At 41.6% G+C, this 22,686-nt stretch overlaps 1 protein-coding gene across 3 annotated transcripts in view; it reads left to right on the plus strand.

Moving 5' to 3' along the window:
- The first annotated feature begins 2,077 nt into the window (after positions 1-2,077).
- LOC142158404 (leukotriene B4 receptor 1-like) overlaps positions 2,078-22,686 on the plus strand; it is a 315,057-nt gene continuing 294,448 nt past the window's right edge. Inside the window, exons 1-2 of one of the 3 annotated variants that reach the window (XM_075212323.1) lie at positions 2,078-2,183; positions 7,941-9,998. In XM_075212323.1, the coding sequence (XP_075068424.1) occupies positions 2,172-2,183; positions 7,941-8,999 (1,071 nt within the window). In that variant the 5' untranslated portion in view covers positions 2,078-2,171 and the 3' untranslated portion in view covers positions 9,000-9,998. Of the gene's footprint in view, positions 2,184-4,705; positions 4,768-7,940; positions 9,999-22,686 lie in introns of those variants that run through there. The other 2 variants (XM_075212332.1, XM_075212340.1) reach the window with 2 other exon arrangements.

Raw genomic sequence — 22,686 nt, forward strand, 5'->3', positions numbered from 1 at the left:
GATATTTGCTATAAGTCCCCAGAGACTTCTCATATAGTGAGCGGATGCTTCTAAACAGATTTAGGAGAGTCTGTGACGACAATACATAAGTTACTGCAAGGACGTGCAGCATTCCAAAGAACCCCGCCTGCATCTACATTTACATATATGTGTATAAGAGTGTATACCACCATACATAAGAACTGTATTGCCTGATTGCCTGCTGTACTACAAAGTATATCACCAACTCTGAGTACCTGCATATCATCTGTTGTCAAGTTCAATAAACAATAAACAGCAACCTGTTTAAATACAAAAGCGTTTGTGGCTTCACACCCACCTAACACCACTGACACCTTCCTCAACATCAAAAGTATAACCAATAAATGTAGCACGCTTTAGGACCTGCAATGAGATCCTGTGTTAGAGCCAGTAATATCAACAAAATCTCAAAATAGATCGAGGACACTGCTGAACCCGATTCTGATGGGTTTACCTGTGTAGGGGTGCAGGCTGAAGAAAGATTTTTCGAGGGTTGTCTCAGGAACAGCTAAAATCAGTGTTCACACCCCCCATGCAATATAATTTTTCTAAAGGTTATTGATTTCCAATATATTTTCTTGGTGAGTTAATAGAAACACGTGTCAGCTACTTGTGACATTACTTTTATTAAAGGATATTTGCAATCCAAGTGATCTGTTCTGGGATGATATAGTTTTAGCTGCTGGCAAGTGTGGAACCTACTCTTTTCTGTAACCTGTGTAGAGGGTTATTTATCAGGTAATCTTTAATTTTGTGAAGTCATTTTTTCCAGAACAATGTTGCAAGATGGTTTGAGCAGGAGTACGGGCAGCAGGAAACGCTCTGCTATGAGACAGGTTGGCCGGACTGGTCTCTCTAGCTGTGAGCATTCATGATCTAGTTTATTGACTCAAGGATGAGCAATGGAGCTAAAAGCCAAGATCTGGGGCCTGATTCATTAAGGATATTAAATTAAGAAGTTTTTTTATTTAAGTCTCCTGGACAAAACCATGTTACAATGCAAGGGGTGCAAATTAGTGTTCTGTTTTGCACATAAGTTAAATACTGACTGTTTTTTCATGTAGCACACAAATATCAACTTTAAATTTCAGTGTACAAATAAGCGATCAAGTATTTGTGTGCTACATGAAAAAACAGTCAGTATTTATCTTATGTGCAAAACAGAAAACTAATTTGCACCCCTTGCATTGTAACATGGTTTTGTCCAGGAGACTTAAATAAGAAACTTCTTAATTTAAGATCCTTAATGAATCAGGCCCCTGGTTTTGCCTTTCTTTTCCATTTGTTAAAAAAAAAATAACAACATAAACAACACTATATATCACTTATAAATTATTTTAAGTAAAATGTTTTTTAACATAAATTATTAAGCGCTGTTTTATCCATATTAATAATTTATAAGTTTAACTATATTACATTAAAAATGTATTCATTCTGTTTTTAATGTTTTTGTTCTGGTAATGGTATGTTGTCGTTAAGAGAACACAATGTACTAAATGTAACCCAGTGATACTTGATGAATGAGCTTACCTATCACTCACTTTTGTCGTCAATATGGCTCTTTGGCCTTTCATAAATAGATCCCTATATAGTTTGTTTTAGCAGTAACGTTTTTATGATAAGAGGATTGATGCAGTGCCTTGTCCCTTTGTGTTTGTGGGATGTTGTATTTTAATTGCTGTTCTAATAAATTGTTTCTCAGCACAGCAATGGTTTTATGTTGATGTTACATAGTTTGGCCATTCAGTTGTCTTTTTTTCTACTTGCTGGACCACCTATTTCCCCTAGTAAAAATAATGGTGGGGGGGCTGTTCATTAATGGGGAATGGACATTGTGGTTGTACAGTCACCAATCCAGGGAATTATGACTCGAAAAGATAGTGCTGCGACAGCTGAAAAACAAGCCATGACAATTTCATATCAATAAAAAATAACTTGTGCAAGAAAACAGGGTTAAGTTTTATAACAGAAGATGCTGTCATGCTGTGACCACAGGAAACTTCTGTGAAATAACCTGAAGGACTTATGTAATATATTGCATACATTCTCTGCTAAATCTTTGGGACGGGTTGATTTACAGTATTTTATAGTGAGTTGATGAATATTTCTGCACTTATCAAGATTATCCTTGTTTGACAGAGGACTGCATTATGTCGAAAGCAGTAAGTATCAGTGCTTAAACTGTATGAGATTAGGTTTAGCAACAATGAACATTTTTAGTTAACAAAGAGGATATGTTTAACAAGCAGATTATATACAGTGTGTACAGTCAGTGTGTCTTCATATATAGGTGTGTTTTATCTTTATTGACTACTAATATCTTTCCTATGTACCCTACCCAGAAGTCCTGTCAGTAAAATCATTGATCAAGGATTGCATACAGTTTATTTGAGTAATATATAGCTGGTAAGAGAGGACAATAGCTTCAGACACATATCAAGGTCACATATAATATAAAATATGTATTTCTACATGTACACACATTAGCATCCACTTTATTAGGATCCCTGATCCAGTTTTGGTTATCACGTACAGATCTGTATGGATAAACTACTCCATTGGCTCCTTAATGTGTCCATGATAAATTATATCCTGCACCCTCTGTATTTTTACATATTGTATTGCATTGAAGTACTTTAGCTGGGTTATTATGTGAATTTCTAGACAGAGAAAAATGCTAAACTAATCTGGTAAATTTGTTGCTTTGGTAAACATATACAAATTCTGTGTGTGTGTGTGTGTGTGTGTGTGTGTGTGTGTGTGTATCTATCTATCTATCTATCTATCTATCTATACATATATAAATATATCTATCTATCTATCTATCTATACATATACATATATATCTATATCTCTATCTATCTATCTAGCTATCTATATATATATATATATATACACATATATATCTATATCTCTATCTATCTATCTATCTATCTATTTATATATCAATCTATATCCATCTATCTATATTTATATATAAATATGTGTGTGTGTATATAAAATTAAATCAACTACAACAATACCAACACTTTGGGCAGAATTCAATTCCCTGTGATGTGCTGTATAGTGCCTCCGGAATGGATCCCTTTTGTGATGTAACATTTTTTTTCTCACACTCGATAGAGGTGCACAGGTAAATCCGTGATGTGCACTCATTTGTACCCACAAATGAGTGCAGCCAGACCTCACAGTGAGGTCTGGCTGCTCATCTTGGGGAATTGAATGCCCCTCCTTTTATTTGTTTATGTAATTTTAGGAGATATATGTATAATCATTGTTGTTGTTCTTTGTGGCTTCTATAAAGTTTTCATAAGGGCCTTTACCCACAGGCTTTGCGTTTGTGTAAAAAAAAAACTTCATTTGAAAAAAATACAAATTCTATGGCTTTGCTAAGTGTTCAACATTAGTTTGATATGCAGTTCACCTGCACTTGATATGCTTTGGACATGTTTGCATGCAAGTGGTACAAATCTTTTCCCATTCATTTTAATAACTGGTTTCTGATGTGTGCACTATATACAGAAACTCCAGGCCTTCCATTAGGCAAAACTATGCCGTTGCCTAGAGGGCAAATAAAGCACTGACTGAATGACATTATGACACTCATCCAGTGTTTTTAATGCCCCTGCGGAACCCTACATTGTGCATTGGCTGCTGACATGAAGGAGAAGCATCTAACAGCTTCTTATATGTAAAAGCAGCTGCCGGCTGCTCCTCCATGCCTCTGATGGGCTGACAGTGTAGCGCTTGGCTATGATGTCACACCCAAGCCCCACACTTCAAATACCAGGGGTAGAAGATGCCACCTCCACCTCCCACCTGCGAATTTAAGCAATGGGATGGGAGCACTGCTTTTGACGGAAGAATGGGTGTCTCCTAAGGCACCGCACAAGGCTAGGACCAGACCTGCCTGATATAGCGGGAACCAGACCTAGGCTGGTCAGTGCAGAACTGGAACCTCTATATGGGGGAGCAAAAAAACAACATGCCAGCTCCTCCCACACTACAGAGACCTCTCTTCTAAAATACACCCAATTGTTAAAAAATTCCCAAACCCTCATTTACAATGGGATTTTCCTCTTGTAATCCAGGGGGAAATCGTCTTGTCATCCATAGGAGTTCTTTTTAATTTATAATCCAAAGGAATTATTCTTTATTTGTAATTCAGTAAGATCTTCTTCTTGCAATCCCTGAGAATTCTACTCAATTTGAAATTCAAGCAAAATCTTAATTCAGAATCCAAGAAAATTCTTCTTCTTCTAATCCACAGGAAATGAAAAACAAATTGCTCCACTAGGAGACCTGCTGCAGGAAGATTGTAAACTAAATTGACTAGCACTCCCTGTAGCTACTCCAACAATCACAAGCATATTTCTCACATTACTCACTATATGATTGGCTTGTGAAGGGGGAAGTTTCCGGGACCCTTGCTTTGATTTTCATCACAAATAAATAGAGACTATTTTAATTTCTACTGATGGAGAAAAAAATAATTAATTAGGTGCAGCTCCTATCATGTCAATGGCTCATCCTTTTCCATTGCCTATTCTTTTCATTGGGATTTCTACATGTTGCTCAAAAATCAATTTGAATGAATAGACTATTGATATGAATGAGAAAAATACAGCACTGCACCGGTTGTAACGCTCTTGTTAACCCCTTGTGGATATGTAAACAATGCAGTTACATGTTTTGGATACATTGACATGGAACAAAAAAACATGCCACAATGCAAGGCATGTAGACGTAAGTATTAATAGGTTTTATTTGTGACTGCCTGCTTTGCAGTTGTCATAAAAAAGTCAGGGGCATTGTTTAATCATGGGATAAGGATCCGAAGTCTTCTCTGCTTAAAGAGTTTGCTATTCTGTATTCATGTATTTGTCTCAAAACCCCTCTAATTAATGAATGATGATCTCCTTACAATACAAATGATTGGAGACATGTTCTAGTGACACTGGCAGGTATGATGTCATTAGCAGTATAATGAGTCTGGGAGGTTTAAACATATGACAAAGAAGAGAAAGGTAAGGCAGTCATAAAACCCTAATTTAGCTCATACTCTGCAGAGGTAGCATAAATCTATATCTAACATGTCTGTTCTGCTGTACAGGACATAAACAAAAAAATCAGTTGACTGTGCATTTAAATTATAAAATGCCTGCGTAACTACTATGCAACACTTTACTGAAAGTGTTTTGCTCATAGGTTCCTTATTCGTCTCATATTATCAATTTAAATGGACTATTTAAGAAAGGAATAAAAGTCCTTTCTCTGACGAAAACTTCTGCTTTTGCTGGAGTTTGGGCTCCCTATCTATCAAAGGGTTACCCACCGGAGAAAACTTTCACTGTGTTTTTCTGCAGAAAGTTTCCCCATGCAAAAGCCTATCTAGATAGGAAAGCCTATCTAACAAGGACAGCAGCGTACATGTACAGTTCTCCTATTGCTATCACTATCTCAGGATGGTGATAGCTGGGGATAGTAACACAAAAAATGCTTTTTTATTTAAATAACGCCTGTATTCATTTCGGAATTGTATTCAAATATATTTTATTAATTTATTTTAAATATTTTATATTTATTTTTAAATGTTTTTGTTCAAAGTTCAAATCAGGGCTTCCGGTTCCAATGAGTATCTTGTGAACCGCAAAGCCAGGTTACATATGCACAGATGCATGCAGGACTAGTTGGCAACACAGTAAAACTGCTCTTTATTTTATTTAAATATATTTTATTAGTATATTGCAATTAGACAATATTTTCTATCCTGCAATAAGTAGTGATAGAAAATCTTTGTTATCGCCCCACAATGGAAAAAAGGCCTGTTGGGCCCTATTATTATTATTATTGTTGTTGTAGATTTGTAAGGTGCTACAGTGCTCCGCAGCGCCGTACACTTATTAAAATGTTATCATTCACTTTTATTCTGTACTGCTGTCCAACTTCTATTCGTTTCAGAAATGTGAGCCACAATTGTATACTAACAGCAAACCTGCCTTCAAACTGTAGCCTTTCAGCAGGTAGAATACTTTGAGGGATTCTCCTACTCAACACAAGTGGATTAATGGTGTTCATTACAAGAAGTGAAAATTATTCGCCGCAGTGCAACATTCTCCTTTGCTGGCTGTATCATCATTTTCAGCTGGACTATAATATAGTTGCAGCATTATTACTTCAAATTAAAGTTTTTCAATGTGGTCATTGTTTCATATCGCAAAAGGAAAGAGATATTGAACACAGCTTGGTAAAAACTCCCAAAAACCACGGCACAACTGGAATTCAGAATTTTTACAAAGTTATGATTACTATCTTATTTTCTTTTGATATATTTAACAATGATCACATTAAAAACATATTATTTTAATGCAACAACCCTGCTTTTAACATTTCATGTTCTTAATAGTTTTTATAAGCATATAGGGCCTGATTCATTATGGAACTTAAATTAAGAAGTTTCTTATTTAAGTCTCCTGGACAAAACCATGTTACAATGCAAGGGGTGCAAATTAGTTTTCTGTTTTGCACATAAGTTAAATACTGCCTGTTTTTTCATGTAGCACACAAATACTTGATAGCTTATTTGTACACTGAAATTTAAAGTTGATATTTGTGTGCTACATGAAAAAACAGTCAGTATTTAACTTATGTGCAAAACAGAACACTCATTTGCACCCCTTGCATTGTAACATGGTTTTGTCCAGGAGACTTACATAAGAAACTTCTTAATTTAAGATCCTTAATGAATCAGGCCCATAGTATGCAACCAGGGAGAACTCATAAAGAGACTACAAATCCTCTTCACATAATAGAAAAATCTGAGAACATATATGTATTGTTGTGGGTTTGCACTGTACCTATGTATACACACAGGACCTGATTCATTAAGGAAGGTAAAGCAACAAAAGTGAGAAACTTTGCACCTTGGCAAAACCATGTTGCATTGGAGGGGGAGGTAAATTTTAAATGTGATGGCAGATTTATAGTTAAGGTAGGACATGTCCTAGATCAACTTTAAATTTCAGTGTACAAATGAAGCTATGAAGTATGTGTGTGCTACATGATAAAACAGTCAGTATTTAACTTATGTGCAAAACAGAACACTCATTTGCACCCCTTGCATTGTAACATGGTTTTGTCCAGGAGACTTACATAAGAAACTTCTTAATTTAAGATCCTTAATGAATCAGGCCCATAGTATGCAACCAGGGAGAACTCATAAAGAGACTACAAATCCTCTTCACATAATAGAAAAATCTGAGAACATATATGTATTGTTGTGGGTTTGCACTGTACCTATGTATACACACAGGACCTGATTCATTAAGGAAGGTAAAGCAACAAAAGTGAGAAACTTTGCACCTTGGCAAAACCATGGTGCATTGGAGGGGGAGGTAAATTTTAAATGTGATGGCAGATTTATAGTTAAGGTAGGACATGTCCTAGATCAACTTTAAATTTCAGTGTACAAATGAAGCTATGAAGTATGTGTGTGCTACATGATAAAACAGCTAATATTTATCTTATGTGCAAAATACTAAACTAATTTGCACCCCTTGCATTGTAACATGATTTTGTCAGGGAGAAAACTAATTTTTTTCCCCTTACTTACCTTAATGAATCAGGCCCACTGTGCACAACCAGGCACAAAATAATGCACATGTTTGGCAGAAATGACTTAATTGATTTGTGATTGTGAGAGATAAACATGGTCAGTTTGCAGCCAACAAAATACGGGAATGTGTGTAGAATTTAGTGGCACACTCATATTACAAGGTAGATAGATAACCATAAACATACTGGTAGCTTAATTGGCTTCTGACAAAAAGGACACTAGTGTGTGTTTATGTGAATGGGTTTCTGATAGTGAATTATTTAATATTAAGATGAATATAAATGTATTTCTTTACTATTGACAGTACACAGTTCTTGGACAGATGACGACCCCCAATGAATCTTTAACAAATTCCACTAAGAATCCAGGGACTTCTTCTGGATCGTCCCCCAGTCTCGGCATCGCTATCCTCTCAATCGCCTTCATTATTGGATTTCCAGGCAATGTATTTGTTATCTGGACAGTGTTGACCCGAATGAAGAAACGCACAGTCACCTGCCTCCTCATCTTACATTTGGCCATGGCAGACGTCATGTTAATCCTCACAGCACCATTATTCCTCAGTCTCCTGTCCACTGGCAGCTGGATATTTGGAAATATAATTTGTAAGATGTGTCATTACATTAGTTGTTTGAGTATGTACGCCAGCATCTTCCTCATCACTTTTATGAGCATTGACCGATTTCTAGCCGTGGCCATACCTTTCACTTCTCACAAGCTTAGAAGAAAGCCAATTGTCCGGAGCATAGTTTTGGCAATATGGGTGTTAGCATCTTTGTTGGCCATTCCCATGGTGCTTTACCGTGCTGTAATACCCAAAAACGATCGAGAACTCTGTATACCTGTTCACAGTCTTGAAAAAGAGCCGTATAAGCACATAATTTTTCAGTATACGTTTGAGACAATGCTAGGATTTGTTATCCCATTCACAATTATAGTTTTCTGCTACATCTACATTGGAATAAGGTTACGTAGTGCAAAATTTCAGACCAAACATAAGACAAGCCGGCTGGTCATTATGATCATAGTAACTTTTGCCCTCTTCTGGCTTCCATACCACGTGGTGAACATGATACAAGTGTCAGGAGAACTGTACTCATCAGACAAGCTAAGAGAAGCAGCTATCTTTGGCCGACCTAATGCTACAGCCCTTGCATTTCTCAGCAGCAGCGTTAATCCAATTCTGTATGTATTTGCTGGTGGCAATTTCATAAGGACTGCTGGGGTGGGATTCATGGCCAAACTCTTTGAAGCAACTGGCTCTGAGGCTAACAGTTTACGGAAAGTCTCCCAAGTTTTCCAACAGAGAAGCCGAAACCAGTCTACAGAGCAGGGGAAATTAGGGGAACCAGCAGAGGAGTGAATATAAACATTTTACAGTATAAATCAGTTTCTTATGTCTCTCCTGCCAACTGGCTATGTTTTGAGGCTTTCCATATTTAAGCACAGCTGAATTAATCTTACATGAAGTTAAAGTGATCTTGATGTCTCATTAAAATTTAGTGTAATGCAAAATAATAGGAATATTGTGAATTATATACAGGTTCCATTAAATATTATCAGAGAGTATTGGCACACAAACAGACACTCACAGAATGTCTTTTTTCAATGAAAAGGATACAGGGTTGTTCTGGAGTTTATAATATACTTGGGTATAAGGAGAATTATAAGGACACTAATGACAAAAGGAGTTTGGTGACTATGTACGATGAACATGTAAGGGCACGTGGCTGTAGGCTGTGTTTTCATAGAGGGCACAAAACTCTCAAGTATTATACTATTCCCCATTTGCATCCAACAAGCCACACTGTCCAGTACTTCTGAACAACACGTAACTATGTAGAAAAGGTGCAACCAATTAGACACTTGCTTTCATTTTTTAAACTGAGCTAAAAAATATAGTTACAAACCAGTTGACTGCTATGGGCAAAAATGTTTTTGTATGCATGTTGTTTTCTATTTTACAACTTTATGTACTGATTTCTAAGGCTTCTTACTGGTTACTGAGAAAATTTAGAAAAGCATATGTGCCTGTTTACTAAGACATAGTGATAGGGCTGGTTTTCTACTGCAGCTTATTGTTGAGACAACTGAGAGATACTCAGTTTCCTCTGTGATACTGTACTGGAGCTTTAAGGCCTAACTCCATGTGTCTGGAACCCTGTGCCAGGCTGCACTACACCAGATAAAGCAAAGCAGGGCCAATTGTTAGTCCCTAATCAAAAACAACCCCCCCCCCCCCCCCACCAAAAAAAAGGGCAGCACTGAATAGTGATATATAGGTGTGTCCTTAACTATTCACTATCACTATTCAGCACTGCCCTTTTTTTTTCTTTTCTTTTTGGTGTTTGGTTACACTTGGGTAAGGACTGTTCTATGCACCATATTCAAATCTAGCTTCTTCTGTTCTTTCCTTTTCTTTTATTGAGGTATCTATGGCTGGCTGGTAGCAGCTTTAGTTGACCCATTCTGGAAAATTATACAAGATATCTATAAAAATATGATATTCAATAAATGAATATACATGTTGATATTTTATTTAAAGAACGAACAGTCCCTTTACTATATACTAGTGTGAAAATATTTCCATTTTCACATATTCTAGTGATTTAATATCGGTAATTATGCGTTGAAGCAGATGTGTTATTCCTTGCTATACACAAGTACAGAAGACTGGAATCACTCATAATATCCTTTTTATTGTACAGTAATAGGTTATATTATTCCTTAAAATGCACACGTTTCTTATTGAAATAAAATAAATTGCTTGTATGTGCTGGTCTTGTGTGATTTACCTTCACTGACATTTATGTTTTCTATCATGGAACACTTTTACAATCAGTCATGTGACACAAGTGTCACTACTCTCCAAATATAAGGTATTTTACAGGAATGACATCACTGCTTTATATAATGGTTACATCACTATTTACCAAATATTTGGACATATTTTATATATATTCATGGCCCATGTAATATATAAATGTTTCCTAATATTATTGCCACAACTGTTTGTAGAATATAGAAGGCCTCATATTCGCACAAAGAATTCCTTCCTATTTAAGAAGTCCTCCCTTCGTCTGCTATCACTGGCGATTGCTATCAGTGGGTCTCTCCGGCAAAAGCTGCAACAGAAAAGCTTAAAATTTGACCAATATTGGTAAATAATGGCCTAATAATCTATCAGTAATCTATTAGTAGACAGCTACATTAAGAGCCGTCTAAGCGGTGCTGGATAAGAGTCGTGACTGCTCTTCACACTAACTGACTCAGTAGGGGCATAGAGGGGAAGGAGTGACTCTATCAGGTCAGGATCTCCTTTCTCCACAAAGTGCAGCCCACAATGTGGGGAGTGAGACAGCCAAGTCAAGGTAGATAGTGACTGAAGATATTGGCCAACCATTGTGCACTACCACTACAATACTGCCCAGATTGTGATTTCATGGCCAGCTTAAAAGTTTCTTTTTCTGCTGTAACATATCTAGTTCCCAACAATTACAGACATTTGCCAGGCACCTTAATCTAGTGACCGGTATACCAGCCTAATGGCAGGTAGTGTGTAACTGGTTTAGAAATAATATCTTTGCTGTGAGCCACCACGGCTTGTTGCTTTCTGCGGGTCTGCATCCTAGTCGTCATGACGAATGGAACATCACTTCCTCCCCATCCCAGCTGTCACTAGGGCAACAACCAGGACAGCTGACAGTTGGGTGTCTGTGCAGGGGGCTTCTAATTAATCAATTAACTCCTGGGGGATAATTACTGGGCTTATGCTCCAGGGTGCCATTGGTCTATATGTGTATATAAGGCAGGGAGGGCTTAGCCTCCCTGCCGGTTATAGCGTGTATTTTGTGAATTGCTAACCTGCTCCTGTGTTCCAGTTTTACTTGTGGATACTTTGCTAGTTACCTGATTGATTCCTGTTATGACCTTTGGCTTTACTTTTGGACCCTGCTGTCACGGGCACTAGGAGTCTTTACCCAGGGATCACCAGATGGTAGGCTTACCAGAGCAATGTAGATGGTAATAGGGTACTCTGGTAGCTGGGTGATCACGGAACATGAAATGATGGCCGATGAGATGCTCAGGAAAGTCTATGACTAGCAACACTGGTAATAATGAGGTAATGATACACAAGGAACTGTATGGACAAGGACACGTGAAGGTAGTCAGTGGTCTGCGATAGCAAGTTGTACCACTGCTATAGTGAGGAGGAATGTCCAACAGAAACAAGGAGGTGATGAGAGTCAGCGGTCTGCGGGTAGCAAGTTGTACCGCTGTCTGAGTGAAGGAATGGAATCCAAGTGGAGGTATCCAGGTAGTCAGTGGTCTGCGGTAGCAAGTTGTACCACTGCTATGTGAGAGGATAATGGAACAGGTGATACCGGAAACAGGGATCAGTGGTCTGACATCAGCAAGTTGTACCACTGAATATATATGTGAGGAGGTGCACGGGGGAAGACTGCAACACAGGATATACACAGGCACCTTATACACGATCCACAGTAATATGCACAATATAGATATATATATATATAAATGACTGAGCAGGTCTGCAATCTAGAAAGTCTCTTGAAGTAGTCCAGCACAATAATAACACAGTCAATGATGGCAATAGACTCAGCGGATAGCAGACTCCAGAGAGAACCAAACACAGTCCAGCTAAATATGTAATACACAGCACAGTCAATGAGAAGTATGCATACCGTGGTTCAGCAGTAGCAGTCAGATGGGATTGCAGCGGTACCTGAGCGGCTGGAGACCGACTGGATAGGAAGTCCCTGGATAGGTGAAGCAGCGGTCTAGCAGGTGCAGCGCACAGGTGAGTAGACCAACAGGGACACGAATCCACAGGAGTCAGCAACACGTGGAACTGGACTCATAGGGGACCCAGGAGAATGGAGATGATCCAGCAGAGGGTAGTAGATGAGATACAAATCCAATGCTGACAGGAGGGTAGAGACCAGTGGAACACGTGAAGGCGTGGAGAGTGGATCAGCAGGAGATGGACGATAGCGTTGACCACAGCAGCAGGACTCAGCGGCACACGGAGGTAACCAGTAGCAACCACAGGAACCAACAGCGATGGGAAACAGGAGTGCAGCGCAGGGCAAGAGCTGTTGATCACGAAGTGTAGCAGATGGTAATGAAAGCGGCAGTCTCGAGGAAGTCACAGCAAAGATGAGATGAGACTGTAGTGCACGGAGGCAGCGGATAGTAATCAGCTGGCAGTCACGATGTTGAACACAGGCGAGTTGCAAGCAGGAGACTGTAGTGCACAGAGGCAGCGGATAGTAGTCAGCTGGCAGTCACGATGTTGAACACAGGCGAGTTGCAAGCAGGAGACTGTAATGCACAGAGGCAGCGGATAGTAGTCAGCTGGCAGTCACGATGATGAACACAGGCGAGTTGCAAGCAGGAGACTGTAGTGCACGGAGGCAGCGGATAGGAATCAGCAAACAGACTTGATGAGAAGCAGGTGAGTGAAGTAAAAGCTGGAGTGCACGGAGGCAGCGGATAGCAATGAGCAAACAGTCACATAGATATAAAATAACGTTGAAGTGGTTTAGAAGACTGTAGTGCACGGAGGCAGCGGATAGGAATCAGCAAACAGTCATGATGATACAGTTGATGGTAGAAGTGGTATGGAACCACAGTAGTAGAAGTGGTTTGGAAACCACAGGAATCAGCAGCGCTGAATACACGAGTAATACAGGAACACCTTCAGAGACTCATGAGGAATGAGACTCCAAGATCAGGCAACGTGGTGTTGACCACAGGTGCTTAATATAGGGAGTGTTGCCTGATCTGCCAATTGAGTTAAAGGGGTATACACTGAAGTATAGAAAAGGGCTGCGCATGCGCAGACCCTCAGGATGGCGGACGGCCACGGTTCCTAAATGTCCGGGAAGAGGCACTCACGGTCCGGTGAGTGACAGTACCCCCCCTTTTAAAGGTGGGCACAGAACGCCTGGAACCGGGCTTGTCCGGATTTTTGGAGTAAAACTTCTTCAAAAGGGCAGGAGCGTTAAGGTCTTCAGCTTTGATCCAAGAGCGCTCCTCAGGACCAAAGCCCTTCCAATGAACGAGGAAGTGGAGGACTCCTCGCGAAATTTTTGCATCTAGTACCTCGGTAATCTCAAAATCCTCCTCCTGATGAACTTGAACTGGCTGCGGAGCTGAGGGAGGAGTTGAGAAACGGTTGATAATAAGAGGTTTGAGCAAGGATACATGGAAGGCATTAGAAATCCGAAGACTCTTAGGAAGAAGGAGTTTCACACATACTGGATTGATAACTTGAATGATCCTATATGGACCAATAAAACGAGGGGCGAATTTCATGGATGGAACCTTCAAACGAATATTTTTTGTGGATAACCAGACACGATCTCCAATTTTTAGTGGTGGAATAGCCCGCCTCTTCTTATCAGCGAAAGATTTATATTTGACAGATGTCTTCTTTAAACAGGTTCTGACCTGAGACCAGATATTTTTAAAAGTCTGACAAACAGTTTCCACCGCAGGAACTTGGGTGGGCGGGAGGGCAGGAAATTCCGGAAAAGACGGATGGTGACCGTAGACCACAAAAAATGGAGTTTTGGATGATGACTCATGGTACATGTTGTTATGGGCGAACTCAGCCCAAGGGAGTAACTCTACCCAGTTGTCTTGATTGGCTGATGAAAATATCCTTATAAAAGTCTCAAGATCTTGATTGACACGTTCGGTTTGTCCATTGGATTGCGGATGGTAAGAAGATGAGAGTGCTAATCGTATGCCCAAGGTTTTACAAAGGGCTCGCCAGAATCTGGACACGAATTGTACTCCTCTATCAGACACAATCTCAGATGGACATCCATGGATACGGAAGATCTCTTTAATGAAATGTTCAGCCAGGATAGACGAGGAAGGCAAACCAGACAGAGGGATGAAATGAGCCATCTTCGAAAATCTGTCCACTACCACCCAAATAGTGTTATGGTTCTTACTAGGTGGTAAGTCAGTAACGAAATCCATACTAATATGGGTCCATGGTTTGGACGGAATGGGTAGTGGTCGCAGCAACCCTGCTGGGGTTCTGCGAGAGGATTTGAATTGCGAACATAATTCACAGGAAGCAATGAACTCTTTGACGTCTCTCCTCATTGAAGGCCACCAGTAACTTCGAGAGAGGATCTCAAAAGTCTTGTGTTCACCGGCGTGTCCAGAAAAGCGAGAGGCATGGAACCACGAAAGGATTTTCCTCCTTAGTATAGGAGGCACAAGGGTCTTCCCAAATGGTAGCGTTCTGGTGGATGAAGCAGCCAGTGAGATACATTTGGGGTCTAGAATGGTATGGTTGGAAACCTCTTCTATATCAGAGGACGTAACAAAGGCTCTAGATAAGGCATCAGCTTTTTTATTCTTGGCAGCTGGTTTGAAGGTAATTATTAATTCAAAACGGGAAAAGAAAAGAGACCATCTTGCTTGACGAGGGTTCAAGCATTGGGCAGACTGGAGATATGACAAGTTCTTATGATCTGTGAAGATCGTCACCGGATGGCGAGCTCCCTCCAACAAGTATCTCCATTCCTCTAATGCGGCTTTGATAGCCAGTAATTCCTTGTCCCCGATGGTATAATTTTCTCTGCGGGTAGGAGACCCCGAGAATAGAAGGCACAAGGGTGGAATTTTTGCTGTTCCGAGCGTTGGGAGAGAATAGCTCCTAAGCCCACATTAGAGGCATCTACTTCTAGGAAGAAGGGGAGTGTCACATCAGGCTGTCGAAGGATTGGAGCCGAAGAGAAGGACTCTTTTAATGTTTGAAAGGCTTGAATAGCCTCAGTTGACCATTGCTTAGGATTAGCCCCTTTTCGAGTCAGAGCCACAATAGGAGATGCAATGGAAGAAAAGTCTTGAATGAAGCGTCTATAGTAATTGGCAAAACCTAAAAAACGCTGGATCGCACGAAGAGTAGTTGGCTGGGGCCAATGTAGTACAGCATTTACTTTGTCAGGATCCATCTTCAGGCCAACTCCGGAAACTATATACCCCAAGAATGGAATCTGGGGTAATTCGAATGAACATTTTTCTAATTTACAGAACAATGAGTTTTTCCGTAGCCTGGAGAGGACTTCTGCCACATGTTGGTGGTGAGAGGGCAGGTCCTGTGAAAAAATCAATATGTCGTCCAGGTAGACGACGACACATACATATAATAAGTCCCGAAAAATCTCATTGATGAAGCCCTGAAAAACAGCGGGGGCATTACATAGCCCGAAAGGCATTACCAGATATTCGTAATGCCCGTCTCTGGTGTTAAACGCTGTCTTCCATTCGTCACCGGAACGAATTCTGATTAAATTGTAGGCACCACGAAGATCCAACTTAGTAAAAATACGGGCTCCCTTGATGCGGTCAAATAGCTCAGTGATCAACGGAATGGGATACCGATTCTTGATAGTAATGGCATTGAGTCCACGAAAATCTATACAAGGGCGTAATGATCCATCCTTCTTTTTGACAAAGAAGAACCCAGCTCCAGCGGGCGAGGTGGAAGGTCGAATGAACCCACGCTGGAGGTTCTCCCGTATATATTCAGATGTAGCTTGAGTTTCAGGTAACGAGAGTGGATAGACCCGGCCCCTGGGAGGAGTCTTGCCAGGAAGAAGGTCAATCGGACAATCCCAAGAACGATGAGGAGGAAGACGTTCAGACTGAGCTTTATCAAAAACATCGGTAAATGAAGCATATTGAGGAGGGAGTCCTGGTGAAATAGCTGAGATGGAAGCTTGCTGTACCTTGAGAGGAATGACTTGGGAAAGGCAATGATGGTGACATTCAGACCCCCAAGACGTGACTTGAGGGGTGCGCCAGTCAATCTGGGGAGAGTGACACTGAAGCCATGGAAGGCCTAGGACAATCGGACTTGTCGTAACAGGAAGAATTAAAAACGATATCTCTTCATGATGCAGAGCACCAATCTGAAGGGTTACTGGAGACGTACTCTGGGTGATGAGACCGTTGATGAGACGTGATCCATCGATAGCCGTCACAGTAATGGGAGTTTTTAAGGTAATCACTGGTAGAGACCATTGATTTACTAACGATTTGGAAATAAAATTTCCTGCTGCTCCGGAATCAATCAATGCCTGTGACTCAAAGGTTTTGGTAGCAAAGGAAATAGTCACATCAAAAGCGCAGACTTTAGATTTCATAGACGATGGAGAGGACTCCAGGGACCCTAACTTCACCTCTCCAGAACTAGTTAGGGCCTGGCATTTCCCGATCTCTTAGGGCAGGAGCTGAGGACATGAGTGGAATCAGCACAATAGATACAGAGTCTATTCTTGACTCTTCGTTTCCTCTCCTCAGAAGATAACTTGGAACGTCCTATCTCCATGGGAATCACAGCGGGTGACACTGGACGAAATTGAGGGTTAGAGCGAAAAGGTGCTTTAGCAGAAGTCGTTTTCTCAGCCTCTCTTTCACGAAATCTCATATCAACACGATGGCATAGAGAGATCAAATCTTCAAGTGACGAAGGAAGCTCTTGGGTAGTCAGTGCATCTTTAATTTTATCGGAAAGCCCCTGCCAGAAGGCGGCAACTAGGGCTTCAGTGTTCCACTGAAGTTCAGAGGCTAAGATCCTAAATTGAATGACGTACTGGCCTACAGTATGAGATCCTTGTCGCAGACGGAGGATGCTGGAAGCAGCGGAGGTCACACGACCTGGTTCATCGAACACACTTCGGAATGTAGAAATGAATTTGGCACTATCTTGTAATATTGGATCGTTCCTCTCCCACAGAGGGGAGGCCCAAGCCAGGGCTTGTCCTGAAAACAAAGAGATAAGATAGGCCACTCTGGAACGATGGGTAGAAAAATTTTGAGGTTGGAGCTCAAAATGGACTGAACATTGGTTAAGGAAACCCCTACAAGTTTTGGGGTCTCCATCGTACTTTGACGGAGTAGGCAGGTGAAGCGTGGAAGCTGTAGACACCTGGGATGGCAATGGGGAAACGGAGGAAAGCACAGGAGCTTCAGTAGTAGCTGTCACAGTCTGTCCAGATGTTCCTTGGGAGGTTAATGACTGATAACACTGAAGTAACAGCTGTTGGCGGGCATCCTGTTGCTCCACACGGCTAACCAGATGTTGCAGCATCTCTTTGGCGGTAGGTTCCACATCTGGGTCTGTCATGGCCTGATCTTACTGTCACGGGCACTAGGAGTCTTTACCCAGGGATCACCAGATGGTAGGCTTACCAGAGCAATGTAGATGGTAATAGGGTACTCTGGTAGCTGGGTGATCACGGAACATGAAATGATGGCCGATGAGATGCTCAGGAAAGTCTATGACTAGCAACACTGGTAATAATGAGGTAATGATACACAAGGAACTGTATGGACAAGGACACGTGAAGGTAGTCAGTGGTCTGCGATAGCAAGTTGTACCACTGCTATAGTGAGGAGGAATGTCCAACAGAAACAAGGAGGTGATGAGAGTCAGCGGTCTGCGGGTAGCAAGTTGTACCGCTGTCTGAGTGAAGGAATGGAATCCAAGTGGAGGTATCCAGGTAGTCAGTGGTCTGCGGTAGCAAGTTGTACCACTGCTATGTGAGAGGATAATGGAACAGGTGATACCGGAAACAGGGATCAGTGGTCTGACATCAGCAAGTTGTACCACTGAATATATATGTGAGGAGGTGCACGGGGGAAGACTGCAACACAGGATATACACAGGCACCTTATACACGATCCACAGTAATATGCACAATATAGATATATATATATATAAATGACTGAGCAGGTCTGCAATCTAGAAAGTCTCTTGAAGTAGTCCAGCACAATAATAACACAGTCAATGATGGCAATAGACTCAGCGGATAGCAGACTCCAGAGAGAACCAAACACAGTCCAGCAAGATATGCAATACACAGCACAGTCAATGAGAAGTATGCATACCGTGGTTCAGCAGTAGCAGTCAGATGGGATTGCAGCGGTACCTGAGCGGCTGGAGACCGACTGGATAGGAAGTCCCTGGATAGGTGAAGCAGCGGTCTAGCAGGTGCAGCGCACAGGTGAGTAGACCAACAGGGACACGAATCCACAGGAGTCAGCAACACGTGGAACTGGACTCATAGGGGACCCAGGAGAATGGAGATGATCCAGCAGAGGGTAGTAGATGAGATACAAATCCAATGCTGACAGGAGGGTAGAGACCAGTGGAACACGTGAAGGCGTGGAGAGTGGATCAGCAGGAGATGGACGATAGCGTTGACCACAGCAGCAGGACTCAGCGGCACACGGAGGTAACCAGTAGCAACCACAGGAACCAACAGCGATGGGAAACAGGAGTGCAGCGCAGGGCAAGAGCTGTTGATCACGAAGTGTAGCAGATGGTAATGAAAGCGGCAGTCTCGAGGAAGTCACAGCAAAGATGAGATGAGACTGTAGTGCACGGAGGCAGCGGATAGTAATCAGCTGGCAGTCACGATGTTGAACACAGGCGAGTTGCAAGCAGGAGACTGTAGTGCACAGAGGCAGCGGATAGTAGTCAGCTGGCAGTCACGATGTTGAACACAGGCGAGTTGCAAGCAGGAGACTGTAATGCACAGAGGCAGCGGATAGTAGTCAGCTGGCAGTCACGATGATGAACACAGGCGAGTTGCAAGCAGGAGACTGTAGTGCACGGAGGCAGCGGATAGGAATCAGCAAACAGACTTGATGAGAAGCAGGTGAGTGAAGTAAAAGCTGGAGTGCACGGAGGCAGCGGATAGCAATGAGCAAACAGTCACATAGATATAAAATAACGTTGAAGTGGTTTAGAAGACTGTAGTGCACGGAGGCAGCGGATAGGAATCAGCAAACAGTCATGATGATACAGTTGATGGTAGAAGTGGTATGGAACCACAGTAGTAGAAGTGGTTTGGAAACCACAGGAATCAGCAGCGCTGAATACACGAGTAATACAGGAACACCTTCAGAGACTCATGAGGAATGAGACTCCAAGATCAGGCAACGTGGTGTTGACCACAGGTGCTTAATATAGGGAGTGTTGCCTGATCTGCCAATTGAGTTAAAGGGGTATACACTGAAGTATAGAAAAGGGCTGCGCATGCGCAGACCCTCAGGATGGCGGACGGCCACGGTTCCTAAATGTCCGGGAAGAGGCACTCACGGTCCGGTGAGTGACACCTGCTTGAACTCTGATTGCTTTGACCTCTGGCTTGTTATTTGGATATACCTGCTCGCAGCCAGCCCTGACCCTTTGGCCTGTTCCTGACTACTCTGCCTGCTACGGATCCCTGACCCAGGTCTGCTCCTGACCATCTACTCCTATTTTGGCTGCCGCCTCCTATCTATCTGCGGTGGTATTGCATATAATCTTCCATTCAGGGCCGGATTTACCGCTAGGCAACCTAGGCAACTGCCTAGGGCCTAGCGGTCCCCAGAGGGCCCAGTCAGGACTGGCGGTGAGCGGGGTAGGCAAGGTGGAGAAGCGCTCCCCTCCGCCTGCCATCCCTCTCTGTCCGCCGAAATAGTAAAAGAGACTGCGGACGGAAACAGACTTAAAAAAAAAAAAAACAGTCACGTGATCGTATGACATGTCCCGGCAGTCTTTCCTCCTCATTTAGGGGAAACCGAGAGGAGGAGAGACTGCCGGGACCTGTTTTTTTTAAGTCTGTTTCCGGCCACAGTGTGAGGACTAACTGAGGAGCTGCGTGGTGGAGAAAAAAGAAGACCAGAAGGCAGAAAAGTGGAATACAAAAGAGAAAAAGACAGGTAAGTAAAACGGAGGCACATAGGGTGAGGTGATAATGAAGGGGCACAGAGGTGACACAGTGAGAGGGCACAGAGGTGACACAGTGAGAGGGCACAGAGGTGACACAGTGAAGGGGCACAGAGGTGACACAGTGAATGGGCACAGAGGTGATACAGTGAGAGGGCACAGAGGTGATATTGTGAAGGGACAAAAGTGGCAATAAATGGGCATAGTGTGATGATTGAGGGACACAAGTGACAAGGGCACATCTTTGGATTTATGCGTATTATTTTTGCACGCAACTTAATTTAATATTAATATTTAATATTTCTGTCCTGACTTAAATACTTATTAGGTTGTTTTGACCCAACTACTTAAAAAAATGGGACTGCTCGGTAATTATTTAGGGGTGCCTTTTTCTACAGCAGGGTGGCCTTGCTCTTTTCACATGTTAGGTACGCCCCAAAGATGCAAGCCACACCCCTACCTCCTTTGGCGGCGTGCCCATGCTTTCACATCTACGTAACTATAGGGGTATATGGTAGGCATGCGGTGGCACATGCTTTCACTTCTACATAACTATAGGGGTATATGGTAGGCTGCAAAAATATAGTGCTATGGATTGTTTCAGGGAGGGGGCCCAAAAACAGTATCCTGCCTAGGGCCCTATGAGGTCTAAATCCGGCTCTGCTTCCACTACACAAGAACTGAGCGCAACAAACTCTATGGGAAAGGCGGCTGCTATAGGCGAAGACCTCTGTCTCCTGTTCTGCAAGCTTATATCAATAGTCGCCAGTCGTAACAATCTTGTATATTGTTTGTGAGAGTTACTTCATTCATAGTTTTTATTGCATTTATTTTGTGTCACTGTTTGTTTGAAGAGAGAGTAATCACACTATCCTATGCAATGTGAGAGTGTACAACCTGCTTAATTGCAAGCCTCATATTTATATGGGCCACATGCAAGCACATGTTTTAATCCAGGTGATATATTTTGATAGCAAGTAATTTTGTGCTAGCATATGTTTGTGTCTATTTGTAATCTGTGACAACGCCCTTTACATCAAATAATTTGCTAATAGTTTGCCCAACATCCTCTATTTTATCTATAGTTCATGTTGGGAGGGAGGTGTTGCTTCTTGGAAATTTTCTTTTCATTACTAAAAATACATCTAAACCAAGAGAAGTCCTTCTTTTAATACATTTCGTCATCTTGACCCATTGAAGACTGAATGTGGCTTACAGAACAGATCCATATTAATAGTTTTGTGTCAGATTCACTAGGAATTGCTTTTTCATTTCTTAGCCTCTCCATGCAAAATTATGTTTAGAAAACTCTGATATGCCGGTGTCATAAAGCATCTGACAATGGGGTCTCGTAAATGTCATAATGAAAATGAAATTGCATTCCTGTGTGACCAACCATCTCAATATTGCAACTGTCAATGATAGCAATTATTTAGCAATCATTTTTAACAATGGGGCCAGGAGCTGACTAGGTAATGAAGGGTAATGCAATATCAGACAATGATATAGTTACTAGTACTTCATAGCCTGCAACCTTACAAACAGGCACCAAGAAAGTTGTCAATTCAAAAAGTAAAGCTATACATTATCAAAAGGCCATTTGCCATTGGTAGTCAACAAACGCTGCTTTGGATATTATTTAGAGAAAGGCAAGAATAACAAGGCAATGGTGAAATACGTAGTATGCGCAAAAAGGGTCTGCCGCATATTCTAAGGAATAAAGCACAGAACAGTGACCCTTATCCAACATACTGTATAGAAATGCATCATAGTTTCCTTTGGGAGAAACATGGCAGGCATAACAATGACAGTGACGAAATGAACATAGACCTATTATGTTTGTTCTGGACTAATAAACCTCAGAGACATCCTTTCTTGCTGTTCCTACACTGGTCTGTCAAATATTATTCTCACTGATATATTTATGGAGATACAAACGGGTGCTGTAGGAGGAAGTTATTTATCCAGAGCGAGACAATGTACAGCATATAAACAACCACTAACGTTGGGTAACATTAAAATATCATCAGATTATGGATTTATGACACTCTTCCAGCCTGTGGTAAATCTATACCACTTCACATCTTGAACTACACCCTGGTTTATTCCTTAATATGTTGTGAACCAATGTGAATAATAAAATCAATCCTTCACCAAGGTTGTACCGTGAACTCACTGACATGGTTAGATGGGCCAGTCCGCATGTCCGCCGAGCAGCAGCACCCTGCGCGCTGCTCAGCGGATGGAGAGTCAGTGAAGTGCCGCCTATGCAAGTACG

This window comes from Mixophyes fleayi, chromosome 1 (genome assembly GCF_038048845.1).
Source record: "Mixophyes fleayi isolate aMixFle1 chromosome 1, aMixFle1.hap1, whole genome shotgun sequence".
Classification (NCBI taxonomy): Eukaryota; Metazoa; Chordata; class Amphibia; order Anura; family Limnodynastidae; genus Mixophyes; species Mixophyes fleayi.